The following is a 16,229-nucleotide window of genomic DNA, read 5'->3' as shown; positions in this document are numbered from 1 at the left end:
ATTCCCTTCTCTACCTAGTATATTATTAAGAAAAGATGTTTTGTTGCTTTTTGTCAAGTGTTTTTGTATATGTAGTGATATGATTATATGATAATTTGGAATTCTTTTGCTTGATGAAAACCCCCAATTCAGACAGGCTTAAAATAAAAAGAGGCATTTATTGGCTCACTTAACTGAAAAGTCCCAAAGAGTATCTTACATAACATAACACACGACACAGTGTAATTGAGGGGCTCAATCATGTCATCCAGATTTGCCCTCTTCACCCTCTGTCCCCCAAATCCCTCAATTCCCTTTTCCGTTTATGTGCAAATCATGTTTAGGTCTCAAGTGATGACAAAATGACTGCCAGCAGCTCCAGGCAAACATCCTTAAGACAAAAGTAAAAAAAAGACAGTCTCTAGATCTTTCTGTCTTTCCCCAGTCCAAGTAAATCTCTGGTTGCCCAATCTGGAAGTGTCCTTGAGAGGACTGGTTGGAGTTGGTTAGCCCTACCCCAAACTACATGGATGAAGTGTGGAGAAGGAGGTTTTCAGCAATAGAAATATACTGGATGGATATTGAATTGCCAAAAGTAAATATCATATATACTTTCTATAGTGAAAGAATCCAGAATAATAAAAAGTATATGAAATCAGTATTTAAATATTCTTATTTTTCCTTTATGCCATATCTGGCAGTGGTAGTTGATATGATCCAAACTCTTTCTGCTCATTGGTGTTTCTTTCTGCTCATGATGTCTTTCTGCTCATTGATGATCTAATCCTTCCAAGCAGGAGGTTTGACTGATACCACATTCCATCTTTTACTTTGGTACGAGATTGAAGCCAGGGGTGCTTAACCACTGAGCCACATCCCTAACCCTTTTTACATATTACTTAGAGATAGAATCTCACCAAATTGTTTAGGACCTTGATAAATTACTGAGGCTGGCTTTGACTTTGACATCCTCCTGCCTCAGCCTCCTGAGGGATTATAGGCATGCCAGCATGCCCAACCACATTCCATCTTTTAATAGAGGACAGCAAAAAAGAGTGGGAATTGAATAAGATTAGTCCAGTGGTAATCCAAGGAAGCAGGGGCTGGATCTGGTTTTCATCTGCCCATTTATCACCTTAATATTTTATCATTTCAAAGGTAACTACAGATAAATTTAAAATAAGAAGTAGATTAATGTCCTCTTTATCATCCATGCCCTTTTTTCTCCTCTTTTGTCATTGCTGGACTGTATTCCAGTTTGTCAGTATAGCACATTACGAAAAAGCTGTCTCAGTAGTAATCTGTACTCTCCATCACTCTACATTTAAATCTTGTCTAAGGAGAATGAGACTTTTGTGCTCTCTTTATGTGCCTTTTGAAACTCCATAAACTTTATGCAGAAAAGTGTTTTCTTGGTCACAGTTTCTGTAGATCCAACCTACAGAATAAAATATATTGAACTTCCCCTTGTATAATTATAACTTCCCCTAGATAAATACAGAACCTGTTATAAGGAAGGTCTTGTTTCAGTTACTATTATAGTTTTAAAAACTTAATGCAACTGTGTTTTATGTGGGAGGGGAGGCCATTAGCATTCTTCAGGTTTGAGTTTAATACATTTTTTTTTTCATTTTTATGATACCTTTCCCCTCACATTTCAACAACTGAAATACTAATGCATCTCATGATCTGTATTGTCATTATTTAATTGGCAGGGCTTTTTTTCTTTCATATTACATGAAATTGAGTATGCTCTGAAAGTCTTCTATACAAAAGGTGTGGTAGATTTGGAAAGCATTCACTGCTGCAGTGTGGCTGGGCACAAATAACCAAGCCGCCACAAAGCCTTGTAGGTTCAAACAGCAACTCTTTATTCCCGAACTCTCACCGGCACTCTACACACACTTCCTGGGAACACACTTCCTGGGAACACACTTCCTGGGAACACACTCCCTCCACCAGGCTCCGTGAGCCAATTCTCAGAGAACTCAACAGGGAACTCCAAAGTAGTGGGCAAAGTAGACAGCAGGATCCGCCCTAATCCCAGCAGGATCCACCCTAATCCTGGAGCAAGGTCACCTATCAACCATTCCCTCTAGCAAAATGCCAGGCGTCATTCCGACTAAACTGTGGCTCTCAACAATTCACACCAGCCAAAGACATGAGAATTGAGCTGTAAAGGGAAAAGATACTCTACAGATGCTCTGGTTCTATACCAGGGTAGCTTTCTGCGAATGGGGAGCCAAGGTCAGGGAGCTTTTGTGCCAGAAGGGGCAGTGTAGACAGTTTTCTTCCTGGCTCTGCAGTATACTATATTGGATGACCTGTTAGATTTCTTTATAAATGAGCTGGTTGGATTAGGTGATTTAGAAGATCTCTACCATTTAACAGGTTCTCAGAAATTGATTCTTTTTCAGTGAGGGGAGGGTAGTCCAAGGCATAAATAGTCAGACTCTCTTGCACAGAGCTAAAACATCAATATCTGATTCCAGGGCAGCTGGCTCTCTGCATAAGAACATAATCTGATAATGGATTGGGTTTCCTAGGTTGCATTGTCTGTGCCAAAATGGTAGCCTTTAGGTTTAAGTTTCTGTTGAATTTGAAGCCAAGTTAAAGAAGCATTTTCTGAAATAAAAATGTACATATTCATCCCAAAAAGTTTGCAAGAACTGACTTAGATCAGTATGGAAATTTTGGGCCAAATGGTTTTTGACATCCAGTAAAGGTTGGTTTTTGACATCCAGTAAAGGTTCTAGATCCCTGGGAATGAAGTCCTCAATATAAAATGTGACAAGAAAGATAGGTAATCTTTAGAAAAGACTATTTATCTTTTGTGAGAAAGTAGATGGGAGAGTAGATGTTGAAAATTAATGTTTATTTAGTTTTGATTAAGGAAGTGAGAGACATGGTACCTGGCAGACCTGAGTATCCTTGTTCCTAGAAGAGCAGACTCTGATGAAGGAAGTAGTGAATGAAACATCTTGCCTGCCAATCTGACTCTTCCACTTGGACTTAGTACAGCCTTTCAATCACAATTGTAGCTTCCTTATATCATAAACTTAGGCCAGGGATGCTTCGGGAAGTATGGTAATCCCCTGTTTATAATATAATAAACAGATTTCATTTGGACCTCAGCTGGTGTCTTTCCCACTGGGTTCAAATGATGCAATTCCCAAGTGCCCATCAGATGACTATACCTGTTCAGCCCTGGGGCTTTTCTCTGGCTGCCACAGCCACAGCACAGTCCCATGAGAAAAGTATATCCCTAAAGGGCTATGGCATTTCAGAGAGAGGAAAAAAATATCTATGCCCAAGCAAAGAGACCTGAAAGACTTACGCAGAGATAGGAATGACATTTTATGAAGAACCATTTCAGAATTCACAAATAAATTTTATTTGATTGGATATAAGGTGTGGAAGAGGACAAGATGAGATGTCCCTAAATTCTTCAGAATTGACATGATTGGAGTTAAAACTTGAATATTTTAAGATCAGTCTGTTTTGATGGATCAATACTAAATAGTTAAGTTTAATGAAGTTACTTTTTCTAATTTTAAGACTTAAGGCAGGCTTACTGGTCCGCATACTATATGATCTTTGTTGAAAGGGCATCCTTATCTTCGTTGTCTTATTTCTAAGTTTCAGATTTTTTTTTTCTTAATTCGAAGAGAAGCGAGTGATAACAATAATGTTCAGGGCAAAATAATATTTGTTTTAGAAAAGTTAAAAGTCATCTACTAAGGGGTTAGTGGTGTTGCTGTATGGGAGAGCACTTGCCTGGCATGCACAAGGCCTTGGTTTCTATCCTCAGCACTAGGGGGAAAAAAAAGTTCAACATTACTTGTAGTGTATTATATTAGGGAAACAAAAAGAATAAAACTCACTTATAAATCCTATTACTCAGAAAATCATCATTGTACTTTTTACTGACTTTCCAAACTTCTGTGCCTCATGTGACTAAAAATATGCCTGGAGAAGGGGTCCTTTGTTTTTAATTTTGCAAAAATAAACCAAACATACAGGTCTTTCCTAATCTTCTCTTAGAATTTCCCTTGCAATAAAAGGCTCTTTTCCACTGAGACCTGGTATTTTATGTTAGGCCTCCACTTTCTGTGTCAGATAGGTACCTCACATTGCACGCATTAATTACCATAGTACTCTTGCTTATGCTTTCAGGTTGGCAGCCTCGATGGTTCCTTCTCTGTGGGGGAATATTATCCTATTATGATTCTCCTGAAGATGCCTGGAAAGGTTGCAAAGGGAGTATCCAAATGGCAGTCTGTGAAATTCAAGGTGAGAAATAAGTGGCTTGCTAGTTTTGTTTTGCTGTCTCCCAGAAAAAAAATACAGCATTAACTTTTGCATTCCTTTCTCTGCTGCTCCTGCAGTAAAGACCAAGCTATGTAGTATTATGTCCCAAAGGAAAGGCTTGTAAGTGCAACTTAAAATTGTAGGCAACTCTTGCAAGGAAATTGGTTAAGAGGTGGTCACAATAAATGAGAACAAAGAAATCAGCTAGCAGTCATTCTTTAGTCACCTGCCCACCTTGGGCCAATAGCCATTTGCAAAGCTTGCTTAAGTCATTTTACTGAAGTATCAAACATTTCTGTGTTTAAATTAGGATGGATAAACACATACATGTGCATGCGTGCACACCCATGCCCAATCTATGCTTAGCACTCAAAACAAACAAATATCTTATAGACCTGCATATAGTCTCTACTTCTTGGTTTTGGAATCTTGAGACATGATGAGCACATGTAGCTCAAAAGAAAAACAGATAAGAATTGGGGAGGAAGGCTGGAGAATATGGTTTGTATTTCTTCTTCTAAAAGGTTCTGCAGGAATCTTTTGTGTGTGTGTGTATGTGTGTGTGTGTGTGTGTGTGTGAGAGAGAGAGAGAGAGAGAGAGAGAGAGAGAGAGAGAGAGAGAGAGAGAGAGAAAGAGAGAGAGAGAGAGAGAGATTGAGAGATTGAACCCAGGGGTATGGGCTCTGTCATGGAGCTACATCCCCAGCCCTTTTTATTTTGAGATAGGACTTCACTAAGTTGCCCAGACTGGCCCTGAACTTGGTATCTTCCTGCTTCAGCCTCCTAAGTAGCTGGGACTACAAAGTATGCCACCATACCTAGCCTCTAGGGGAATTCTTATACCATTGGTCTGACTTGTCAAAAGAAGTAGAAGACAATAAAAAATTGTGTTCTTGATTGCTTCTCAATAAATCCAAGGATATAAAGAACATACCCTTGCTCATTGGCATGTTTATTAATTTGTTTTATGTGACTTTTAACAAAATGCCCAAGACTGGGAATATATAAAGAAAAGAGATTTATTTAGCTAACAGTTTTGGGGACTGAAAGTCCAAAATGTGTCATCCTGGTATGGCGAGGGCTCCCTGAACTGCATCACATTGTGGTAGGATCTTGTACAAGAGGGAGAGATCAAATGGTGAGATGGGAAGCCAGAGAGATTGGGGAGGAGCCGGTTTTGTTCTTTTATAACAGCCCTCCTACAGTTACTAACCAGAGTATCATGAGAAGTAGATTAATTTCTTCTAAGGGTAGTTCTCCCAGTGACCTTTGATTAGGCTCCACTTCTCACAGGTTCTGCCGTTTCTTAATATCATCATACTGGGGACTCAGGTTCCAATACATGAACCCTTAGGAGACAAACCACGTCTAAATTCTAGCATTTGAGTCTTTTGGGCCCAAAGGAACGTAGTCTGATAAATGATCAATTTAACCCAAAAGTTAAAATAGATGATTCAAAAATTTTAAAAAAGTTGAATAGGGTAGAGACTACCTAGACAGTTGTCCTCTCTAGGTCTCTGACTTCCTTCTGCCTTGCTTCCAGTTCATTCTGTAGATAATACCCGCATGGACCTGATAATACCTGGGGAACAGTATTTCTACTTGAAGGCCAGAAGTGTAGCTGAGAGACAGCGGTGGCTGGTGGCCCTGGGGTCAGCCAAGGCTTGCCTGACAGACAGTAGGACCCAGAAGGAGAAAGGCAAGTATTGATTGTTCTTTAGTATGGGAACCTTGGGAATCACCCACTGGCATCTCTGGGTTCCTTTTATTTGTTATCTTGCCCCTGACCACATAAGCACCTTTTTTTATCATTTAAATTCTGTGTATCTCAGTAGAACTTAAATCAGAGTCCATATCTAACTCTTCTTTCTTAGCATGTCTGGCTTTCAAGTCAGACAGAACTACATTGAAATGATGGCTTTGTAGTGTTTCTTTTTTTTTCCTGTGTGTGTGTGTGTGTGTGTGTGTGCGCGCGCGCGCGCACGCACGCGCGCAGGGGCTATGAGGAGGCAGTACCAGTGATTAAACTCAGGGGCACTTGACACTGAGCCACAACCCCAGCCTTATTTTGTATTTTATTAGAGACGGTGTCTCTGAGTTGCTTAGCACCTCACTTTTGCTGAGAGGGCTTTGAACTTTGGATCCTCTTGCCTCAGCCTCCTGGGCCACTGGGATTACTGGAGTGTGCTGGCTTTGTAGTCTGTTGACTATGTAACTTTGGCATGATCACTTAACCTTTCTGAGCCTCAGTTACCTTACTGTTTAAAAAAGAGGTCATTACCGGTGCTGGAGTTGTGGCTCAGCGGCAGAGCTCTTGCCTTGCATGTGTGAGGCACTGGGTTTGAACCTGAGCACCACATAAAAATAATATAAAAAATAAAGGTATTGTGTCTACCTACAACTAAAAAAAAAAAAAAAAAAGTCATACCTACCTTAATCTGTGAGGATTCATGATATGAAATGAGATAGGGTCCAACCAGGCACAAAGTTGACCTTCAGTGAAGAGTAGCTGAGCCAGAGAAGCTTTGGCTTAGGGTGTTTTCTAATAGTAATGCTCTGCTGTCTCCTACCTCTCCTTGAGGTGGCATGGATACTTAATTGTGAGATTACTGTTACTGATACTCATTAACTTGACATGGGCCTCCTGAGAACCATGGGACAACTTTCTCTTTGTATAGGGGCAGGAGTATCAGGGCTTACTGCCTAAGTCTGGCTGCTGCTTTTCCATCCCTGTAGTCATGTATGTACAACTGAAGAGAGTGACTTGCGGGGAGAGGAGGAAAGAAGTGTATCAGGCAATGTTTCTGATGACAGTTGCAGCAGATGTGTCTCACTCTTCATGTAGACCTAGTAAAATTATCTCTTTATTGGTTGTTTTTAATGCTAATTTATAGAGACTGTCAACTTTGACTCAGCATGTGGTAATGAGCAGCATTTTCATGGAGAGGGAAGAGAGGTGGTAGTAATTTTATCTGAGCCCTCAGTGCCAGGGTGTCTGGAGTGCCTTGCTGATAATGGCTGATTGTGATTAATGTTGACAGGACAGGTGAACCAGTCCTCAGCCAGAATAATAAGCAGTGTTCTTAGTGGTAATTGGACATTACAAAACATTTTCTCCCAGATATGAGCAGAGCAGTGCAATAGCAGGTAGACTGCTCTGACCCCATCTTACAGAGAAGGAGAACACCAACTAGATGACAGAACCGAGACCAAAACTCTGAACAGTGACTCTGCTTCTAGTACAGACCTGGGTAGGTCAGGCAGAATGTTTTCCCCTCTTTGTGCTGGTGATTATTTAATGTGTCTGGAGAAATAATGTATATTACTTTGAAAGGCTGGATGTGTCCTTTTTCTGTTTTTCTTGCTCCTCATTCTTTATCACATCTGTAATTCATACTATATACATCTGACTTAGGATACAGGTTATATATTCCACTTCTGTGCAGTATACTGACTAGGAAATTGGTTATTCATTCTGATAACTACATTATCATTATTTCATTATTTAGAATTTGCTGAGAATACTGAAAACTTGAAAACGAAAATGTCGGAACTAAGACTCTACTGTGACCTCCTTGTTCAGCAAGTAGATAAAACAAAAGAAGTGACCACAACTGGTGTTTCTAATTCTGAGGTAAAATATTATATTAGTAATATTATTGATAGTATATATACATGAAAAATAGCACCACTTTGCTTACAGGTGATGATTATTCTCATGTAATTCCTGACTATCTTGATATTTACTATTTTAGAAGAAAAAGCATAATTTACCATAGAAAATGTGTATTGTAGCATATGGAACCATACAGTTTTTCTTACTGGAATTTATTCAGGATTAATTAATTGATAACATTTGGAACTTTACCTTCAGTACTGACATACCAAAGTGTGTTTCTCCCTAGTTTACATCACTTTGTTGTTGTTGTTTTGTCTTTTGCTACTGGGGATCGAACTCAGGGGTCCTCTATCACTCAGCCACACCCTTGGTCCTTTTTATTATTTTAAGACAGGGTCTTGCTAAGTGGCTCAGACTGGCCTTGGACTTGACAATCCTTCTGCCTCAACCTCCCATGTGGCTGGGATTACAGGCATTTGCCACCATGTCCTGCCCCACTTTGCATCCTTTATAAAAATAGAATCTTACATGTCTTGCAGAACCATTTTGTAGTTGTGGCTACTAAGATGTTACAATAGTGTCTGTCAGCAGTGCGTATATGTCATCTTTGGCGACAGTGACAGGATTTTACATATCACAGTAAATATTGTGATTTGGAATAGACCAGTGCTTTCATAGATGGAGACAGAGTTTCTCTCCAACATTAGCAAGAATTGAATTTTGTAACATTTATTAATAAAGTTGTTATTCTCCCTGAATCATATTAAGAATTTCTCTTGTGTTAAACTATTAAATTGCCTAGGTATACTGGAGAGCTTCTCTGCTTGCCCTCAAGTTATAATCTGACAACTGATGTGTATAACATGAAGAATCTGCAGGTTATTTAGTGGTTTTAATTAATTTTTTTTTTTTAGGTAGTAGAACACTATGCTACTAGTAATATATGCTTTTTAATAAAGGTGATTTAATTCACTTTGATTCACTTCCTTTTGGTCTCTCTCATTCATTAATCAGCTTCCTGTTGTGTAAAGATGAATGGGGAAAGTAAGGACCAAAAACCATTTTAGTCCTGTTCTTGTAAAGTTTGTGATTTAGAGCAGTGATTGTCAACTCAGAGCAGCTGTGTTTCCGAGGAAATATTTGGTAATATCTAGAGACATTTTTGGTTGTCATGATTGAAAGAGTACCATTGATATCTAGTGGGTAGACACCAAGGATTCTGTTTAACATCTTTAAATGGACAGGAGGGCTATGCTCTGCCCTTTCGTTCACAGGCCCCCCAAATTAGCCAGCCCATAATATCATTGGTACTGAGTAGAGAAGCCTTGGTTTACAGAGAAGGGAAAATGTGAAAGTAGCAATCTTTAATTCCAGAAAGAAAGTGCTTATAGAAATGCTGTGGGAACTTGTTTATGAACAGTATCATCTGTTAACCAACAGTACCTGGGAGCTTATTAGACATACAAAGGTGAGAAAAATATATAGAGACCACTAAGATGTGGTCTCCTAATTCTTCAGTTAGAGTGTGTTCTCATTTTCGAGAACAACCTACTAATATCAATATCCAGAAGAAAAATGCCCTGAATAAATAAACTGTACACTGAACAAATAAAGTAACTCAGAAGAAAAAATGTATTAGGTTTTTAAAGGAATTCTAATTGCTGAAACCTTGTGGATTCTTCCATGTTGAAAGCAGGTGTTGTATGTTTTCCTGGAAGCTCCACAGAAGTTCTGTGCCCAGTAGCTGGCACAGTGCTCTTCTAATGTTACTGAGCAGAAAGAAGTTATTGCCTTTAGATGGAACAGTGGATGAGTGTGAAGGGTCAGATAGAACATGAGACCTGTGCATGATAAATAGATAAATTGGGCTAGCTCAAAATATTTTCTAAATAACTGATATACATATTTGTTCAGCAAAATAGGTGGGTACATTATTATTATTTTGTGGATAAAAACTTGTAAAGGCATAACACAATGAGACTTTATCTTTCTTGGCAAGTCAAAAGAGTCTTTCACTTTGGTCATTTTGTAGGAAGGAATTGATGTGGGAACTCTGCTGAAATCAACCTGCAATACTTTTCTGAAGACCTTGGAAGAATGCATGCAGATCGCAAATGCAGCCTTCACCTCTGAGCTTCTTTATCGCACTCCTCCAGGATCACCGCAACTGGCCATGCTCAAATCCAGCAAGGTAAAAGTCTAGTTCAGTTTGGCTACAACAGAGTACAATGAAAAGTTGTAAAGTAACATCCTTTGGTGAATGGTAAAGACTTTTTAGAGGACTATTTTATTTCCACTTTTTTATCTTCTCAGTCTCCCATATCTAGTAAGTTATTTTGGCAGTCTGACCACCTGTGCACAGATATCTCTAATCTAGTCCTTTCTCTCCAGTGCCACTGTAAATGAGAATTTTGGTGGCCATTTTACTATCTTTAGCCTGGCTCTTCCAGTCAGCTGACAGGATTTCTATTAATGCAGTATAAATTGGTCTGCTTTACCTAAACCTTTCAGTGACTCCCTCATCGCCTTTGGGTTAAAGATAAAACTTCCTAGCCCCTTGCCACATCACCCGCCTCTTTTCCTAACATTTCCTGGCATGAATATGTTGTCTGTCATTCTTTTCATGCTGCCAAGAATGCCCATCTTGGCTCTTTCCCACAGTAGCTCCTATTCATCTTCCTGGAATTCCTGGGTTGTGCTAAGGGTTCCTCCTTTCTCACATCTCCCTATTTTAGTGAAGCTAGCTTAAAAAGGGCAGGAACTGCATGGTGTTTACCTTCCTTCCTTCAGTGTTGAAGCAATACTTTGCCATAGTTTGCTGTCTATTAACATTTAATTAGCATAACTAAAGTTTCAAAGAAAGCTATTTACCAGGACTTTGGCTCTGATAATTAGGACTTTGAAAAAGGCCACCTTTGTTTTCCTTAGAAATTTGGGTACCCCTGTTAGATTTAAAAGTTGGGCTAGTTGGGATCAATGACTCCATTTTAAGAAGACCTAAAATTATTTCTGATGGGTGGGGCAGTAATATATTATGGTTATATTTATCACTTTCATGTGTGATAGAATTATAAATAATGGGGCTGGGGATGTGGCTCAAGCCGCAATGCGCTCGCCTGGCATGCGCGGTGTGCTGGGTTCATCCTCAGCACCACATAAAAAATAAAATAAAGATGTTGTGTCCACCAAAAACTGAAAAATAAATGTTAAAAAAAATTCTTTTTCTTTTCTCTCTCTCTCTCTCTCTTTTTTAAAAAAAAAGAATTATAAATAATGTCTCATTGGAAGTAAACTTTATTTCTTTTCTTCTTTTAAAGATGAAACATCCGGTTGTACCAATTCATAATTCATTGGAAAGGTATATAACATTTTTTTCTTCTTTCAAAAAAACTACAGCTATTGTTATTCTTTGTTTAAAAAAAGGGAATCATATTTTGATTTTATACTTGTTTTTCTTGTGATTTGAGATGTACCAGAATGAAACAATATCTGACTTTCCTTTTTTGAGTGAGCTTGAAGTAGTGCAGACCTTCAGCACTAAAGGAAAGTGTTGGTATTTGCTTTAGGATATGGATAATCACCCATCATATCCTGTAACTTTTTAATCTTTCTGGAATTACCAAAGGATGGATCTTCTTTTATAGAGGAGTTAAATATTGACTTAAGTGTACTTTTATCCAGAAACACTGAGTATTATTCTGTGTTGTTTAGAAATAAAAAACCTTGAGAAACTGTATAGGTTGAAAACTTCACTTATTACCAAAATCTAAACTATTTCTGTTCTTCTAAATACTCTTTCAATTAAAAAAAAATTTTTTTAAGTAAATGCTGAGCTGTAGATGTGGCTCAGCAGTACAGCATCAACTTGTCTAGTATGCATGAGAACTTGGGTTCATCCTTAGCACCACAAAAAGGTACACATTTACATAGTCACTGTGTTTCTATTTACTTATGTTGTATAGGCATTCCCATGTATTGACGCAATCGAGATACTTATCCTTCCAAATTATTGCTTCATAGTGAATCATTATTTACTATTGTTTGCTTCTTTATTACAAGGATTATTCTCAATTTGGTTGTTTCTATTTTTCTAAATTTTTCTGCTAGAAACATCTACGGAGATAGATAAATAGAAACTTTTTTTTTTTTTTGAAGTATTGCCTCTACATACTCCCACATTTTGAATTCTAGATTGAAATAGTGGTTTTTAGAAAATAACAAATGCTTTTCCTAGAGTCATCATATAGCTTGGATCCTTCCCCTCTTATTTTTATTGGAAGAAAATATTTTTGTCCTAATTTCTAATTTGGCTAACTATAATTCCCTATAATAAGATGTTGTGTTGTCCCTTTAACAGAATCAGTTATGTCATTTGACTGTTGAATAGGTAATTCTAAAATGTGACAGATCCCTCAAGATGTGTTTGGGTTCTCCTTGGATTTTGTTTTTCTCTTGAGATATAGGTTGCAGGGAGACCCCAGCATATGGCTTCTAGACAATAACTGCTAAGCAAACATTTAGAAGTGGCTAGTGGTGTTGAGAAAAAGCCTCCCAGCAGGGAGTTGAAGAAGGTCAAAAAGTGTTAAATGTGGCACCTGGAGAAAGCTGATTGGAAACCAGAGGGCTGTCAATGACTATTTCCTAATGCTGGTAGGGATCAGAAAGGGTCACTTCAGGGTACAAGAAGTACCATTAGACAGGTCTACTCCCACCACATGTACTTATCTTGATGTCTGTGGGAGGCTAAGAGGCTTGGCTTAGTTTAACAATTTTTTAAATCAATGTTAAAATTTAATGATTGTGAACCCTTCCCTCATCCCTCAGAGTTAGCATCTACCTGGGCAACCTATTACTAAATCACTAGACTTTTTATTTTTTTTTCTTTATAAAAAATTTTAGGCAAATGGAACTGAACAGTTGTGAAAATGGATCTTTAAATATGGAAATAAATGGTGATGAAGATATCCTAATGAAAAATAAGAGCTCCTTGTATTCAAAATCTTCAGAGATAGACTGCAGCATATCAAGTGAAGAAAATACTGAGGATAATATAACAGGTAAAAAACAAAGTCTGAAACAAACATTGAACAATAGAAGATTTGATGTTTTGATTTATACCCATGATGTAATACTTGATAAGGATTAGCCTCAAGACAGTATGCCAGGTATTTCCTAAAGAGCATTTTAGCTTAGTAAGACAGGTCACTTAACTGAACTACATTCTGTCATCCCATCTGAGCAGTGAAGAGGAAGTTTCCTGCCTACTGTTCTTGGCTGGGATGTTCATAAACTTCCGTGAGCAGTTTTAGATAGTATGAGTACTTCACTGATATGTCGTAGTGTATCTCAAAGCCTTATAGAACTTAGACAATAAGGTCAGACTCAAGAGTATATGAAATTAGGGCAGTTGAGTTTTTCATTCTCCTGGTTTCTGATGGGGCTGAGGTTGTCAGAATTCACCAAACACCAGCTTTCTTTTTCTTCTTAAGGCTAAATTTAAGGCACTAGAGTTACTTTTAAATTAACAAATTTCAATGGCACTAATCACTAAAACTCACTCTTCAGAGCAAAGATAACCATTTTAAAGCCCTTAACTGTTATAAGTGCTTTCTAATAATTCAAAACTGCAATTTTAAAAAATACTTCTTCCCAATCTGTCCTGAAATAAGAGACCAATTTTTTTTAGATGAGAGAAAAGAAAAAGATGTTAATCCTAGAAAATCTTTTTTTAATTTTTTTTTTTTTTTGGTTGTAGATTATCACGATACCCTTATTTATTTATTTATTTATTTATTTTAATGTGATGCTGAGGATCAAGCCCAGTGTCTCACACGTGCTAGGCAAGCGCTCTTCTGCTGAACTACAGTTCTAGCCCCAAATCCTGGAAAATCTTAGTTGTTAATATAATAAAAGTAATATATACAACATTGAAGTCTTATCTCTTGAGTAAATGACAGAAAAAAATTTTATCAAAACATATTGTCATATATTTTACCCAATAATTTTACTTCTAGGGATTTCTCTTTAAGAGGTAGCTTTCTGCCGGCCTCTAATCACATTTACATCAACCAGTCAATACATAATCATGTTTTAAGTGTATTTCTGTTTAATGTGTTGTTTAATCAACTATACATTTTGTTGATTCATTAAGATTGAACTCACAACCAACAGCTCTATGAGTCATGCCTGAATGAAGTTTATCTGAAACATGTATTTTATCCATAAGCCACATCATAGCTTATGTATGCTATGCTTATGTATATGAGACAGTAGTGTATTTGGGGGGGTCCTTTAAACAGCAAAATCAACAACAAATACCCTAACAGGTAAAAATTGTGGCACTAAATAAGGATATTTATTTATAATATGAGAACTGAAATAAGAAGGCAAAGCATCACCTTGTTCCACCTCAGCTAGGAATGTGCCTATCAAGTGACAAGTGTTTCACCATTCTGCATATGTCCACAAAATGGAAAAGTGCTACAAATATTGATTTTGGGGTTATAAATGGTTTTATAAGTAGGTTAAATTCACAAATACAGAATATGCAGATTGACTGAGGATTATCTATACATATAATAGTAAGATTTTAGAAATCACCAAAATGTCCTTCACATGGTCATTAAAATCAAGTTTTTGAAGAATATTGAATAAGGAAATATTCATGAAACACTGTTCATCAAAAATAAGCAGGATACAAATCAGTTTTTAATCCTAATTTGGTATGTTTGTACATTTATGTTTATGTTGTAAATACTTCACAAATTTTTATCTCTGTACAGTTTTCCAAGTTTTAGAAATTTTTACCAATGTCTGTATGAATTTTTTAAATAAGCATATAATAGGTTAGTAATAGTAATAGGTTCCTCTACTTTGCAGTCCAAGGTGAAATAATTAAGGAAAATGGAGAGAAAAACCTGGGAAATGACAACGACTTGGCACAGTCTGGATCAGATTCCTCAAGTTGCTCTCCAGAATCCCTCTGGGAAGAAGGCAAAGAAATTATTCCAACTTTTTTTAGTACCATGAACACCAGGTACCTCCCTCTATAATCACTAACACTTGAACACCAGTTTCTCTTTTGCAAAATCAGTCGTAGTGGTCCTTTTAGGTGATAGTATATTCTAATAGAATAAAGAGTATGGTATATCAGGTATCTACTTTACTATTTACCATAAAGGTGGATGAGAAGGAATTGGATTATGAGTGTGTAGTCTGAACAAATTTAAGCTTGCTTTGTTTGAGTTCTTTGGAAAATTATTTTAATGGACCATTTTATAATTACAGAAAAAGAAAAGAAATGGCTGTGGCATTTCCGTGAAATCAGACCATTTGGTTTGCCCTGTAGAAGGCAGCTGTTTCTGAATCTGAACTGCAGAGAATGCTGATGTTGTATTTTCAATCTTTCCTTCTCTGTTATCACAAAATTGTTTAGCTTTAGTGACATTGAACTTCTGGAAGACAGTGGCATTCCCACAGAAGCATTCTTGGCATCATGTTATGCTGTGGTTCCAGTATTAGGTAAGATTTCTGTAGTTACCTTATTCATTGCCTTCTAGAATTTGTCTTCATTTAACATTGAACTCTCAACCAACAGCAATGAGTCATGCCAGAATTAAGCTTATCTGAAACACATATTTTGTCCATAAGCCACATCACAGACTTCTCATGCTTATGTACACTAAATAGCACTATATTTGGGAGGCCCTCTAAACAGCAAAGTTAACAACAGAAAAATACCCTAACATGCAAAAAATGTGACACTAAATAAGGATATTTGTTTATAATATGAGAACTGGAGAAATATCCTAGACTATATGTAAATTGAGACATGCTTTATGGCCTTAAGCATTATTGCATACTCTCATTTCATTTGTAGTTATGATCAAATATTTTAAAGAATTCTGCTTTCTGGAAAGCATTCATAAAAGTAAAAGTGAAAGTAGTTGAGGAATAGGACTTCAAATTTATTGGTACCATGAAAAAATATTTTACCAGTAATAAAATTTTTCAAAGAATAAAAAATATTACATATAAATTTGCTTAAGCTCGAATTTACTTATGTAAAATTGGTAATACCAGGGATTGCTAATGTGTTGAAATTTACTGTATGACCCATTTAATCATCTACCTTTCTAAATTGAGGTGTAACTTTCATGGAACGTAAGAACGATGGTTCAGTCAGTTTTCATAAGTGCACCCAGCCTATGAATTCACATCCCTATCAAAATACAGAATATACTCATCACTTCAGGACATTTTTCTCTGTGCCAGTTGGTATTCAGTGCACTCCCCACCCCGAGGTGATCATTTTATTGAT

The 16,229-nt window shown here is 37.2% G+C and overlaps 1 protein-coding gene across 9 annotated transcripts in view; it reads left to right on the top strand.

Moving 5' to 3' along the window:
* Nucleotides 1-16,229, top strand: part of Plekha8 (pleckstrin homology domain containing A8) — a 56,697-nt gene that overhangs the window by 14,768 nt on the left and 25,700 nt on the right. For all 9 annotated transcript variants that reach the window (XR_005736552.2, XR_013435085.1, XR_005736553.2 and 6 more), the window contains exons 2-9: nt 4,156-4,272; nt 5,834-5,989; nt 7,800-7,924; nt 9,942-10,100; nt 11,227-11,267; nt 12,809-12,966; nt 14,789-14,945; nt 15,345-15,430. Coding sequence is in view for 6 of the 9 variants with exons in the window: in XM_013355993.4 (XP_013211447.2) it covers nt 4,156-4,272; nt 5,834-5,989; nt 7,800-7,924; nt 9,942-10,100; nt 11,227-11,267; nt 12,809-12,966; nt 14,789-14,945; nt 15,345-15,430 (999 nt within the window). In the remaining 3 variants the exon portion in view is untranslated. The remainder of the gene's footprint in view (nt 1-4,155; nt 4,273-5,833; nt 5,990-7,799; nt 7,925-9,941; nt 10,101-11,226; nt 11,268-12,808; nt 12,967-14,788; nt 14,946-15,344; nt 15,431-16,229) is intronic.

The sequence above is a fragment of the Ictidomys tridecemlineatus genome, chromosome 2 (genome assembly GCF_052094955.1).
Source record: "Ictidomys tridecemlineatus isolate mIctTri1 chromosome 2, mIctTri1.hap1, whole genome shotgun sequence".
Classification (NCBI taxonomy): Eukaryota; Metazoa; Chordata; class Mammalia; order Rodentia; family Sciuridae; genus Ictidomys; species Ictidomys tridecemlineatus.
The sequence above is the reverse complement of the archived record's forward strand: the minus strand, read 5'-3'. Positions and strand labels throughout refer to the sequence as shown.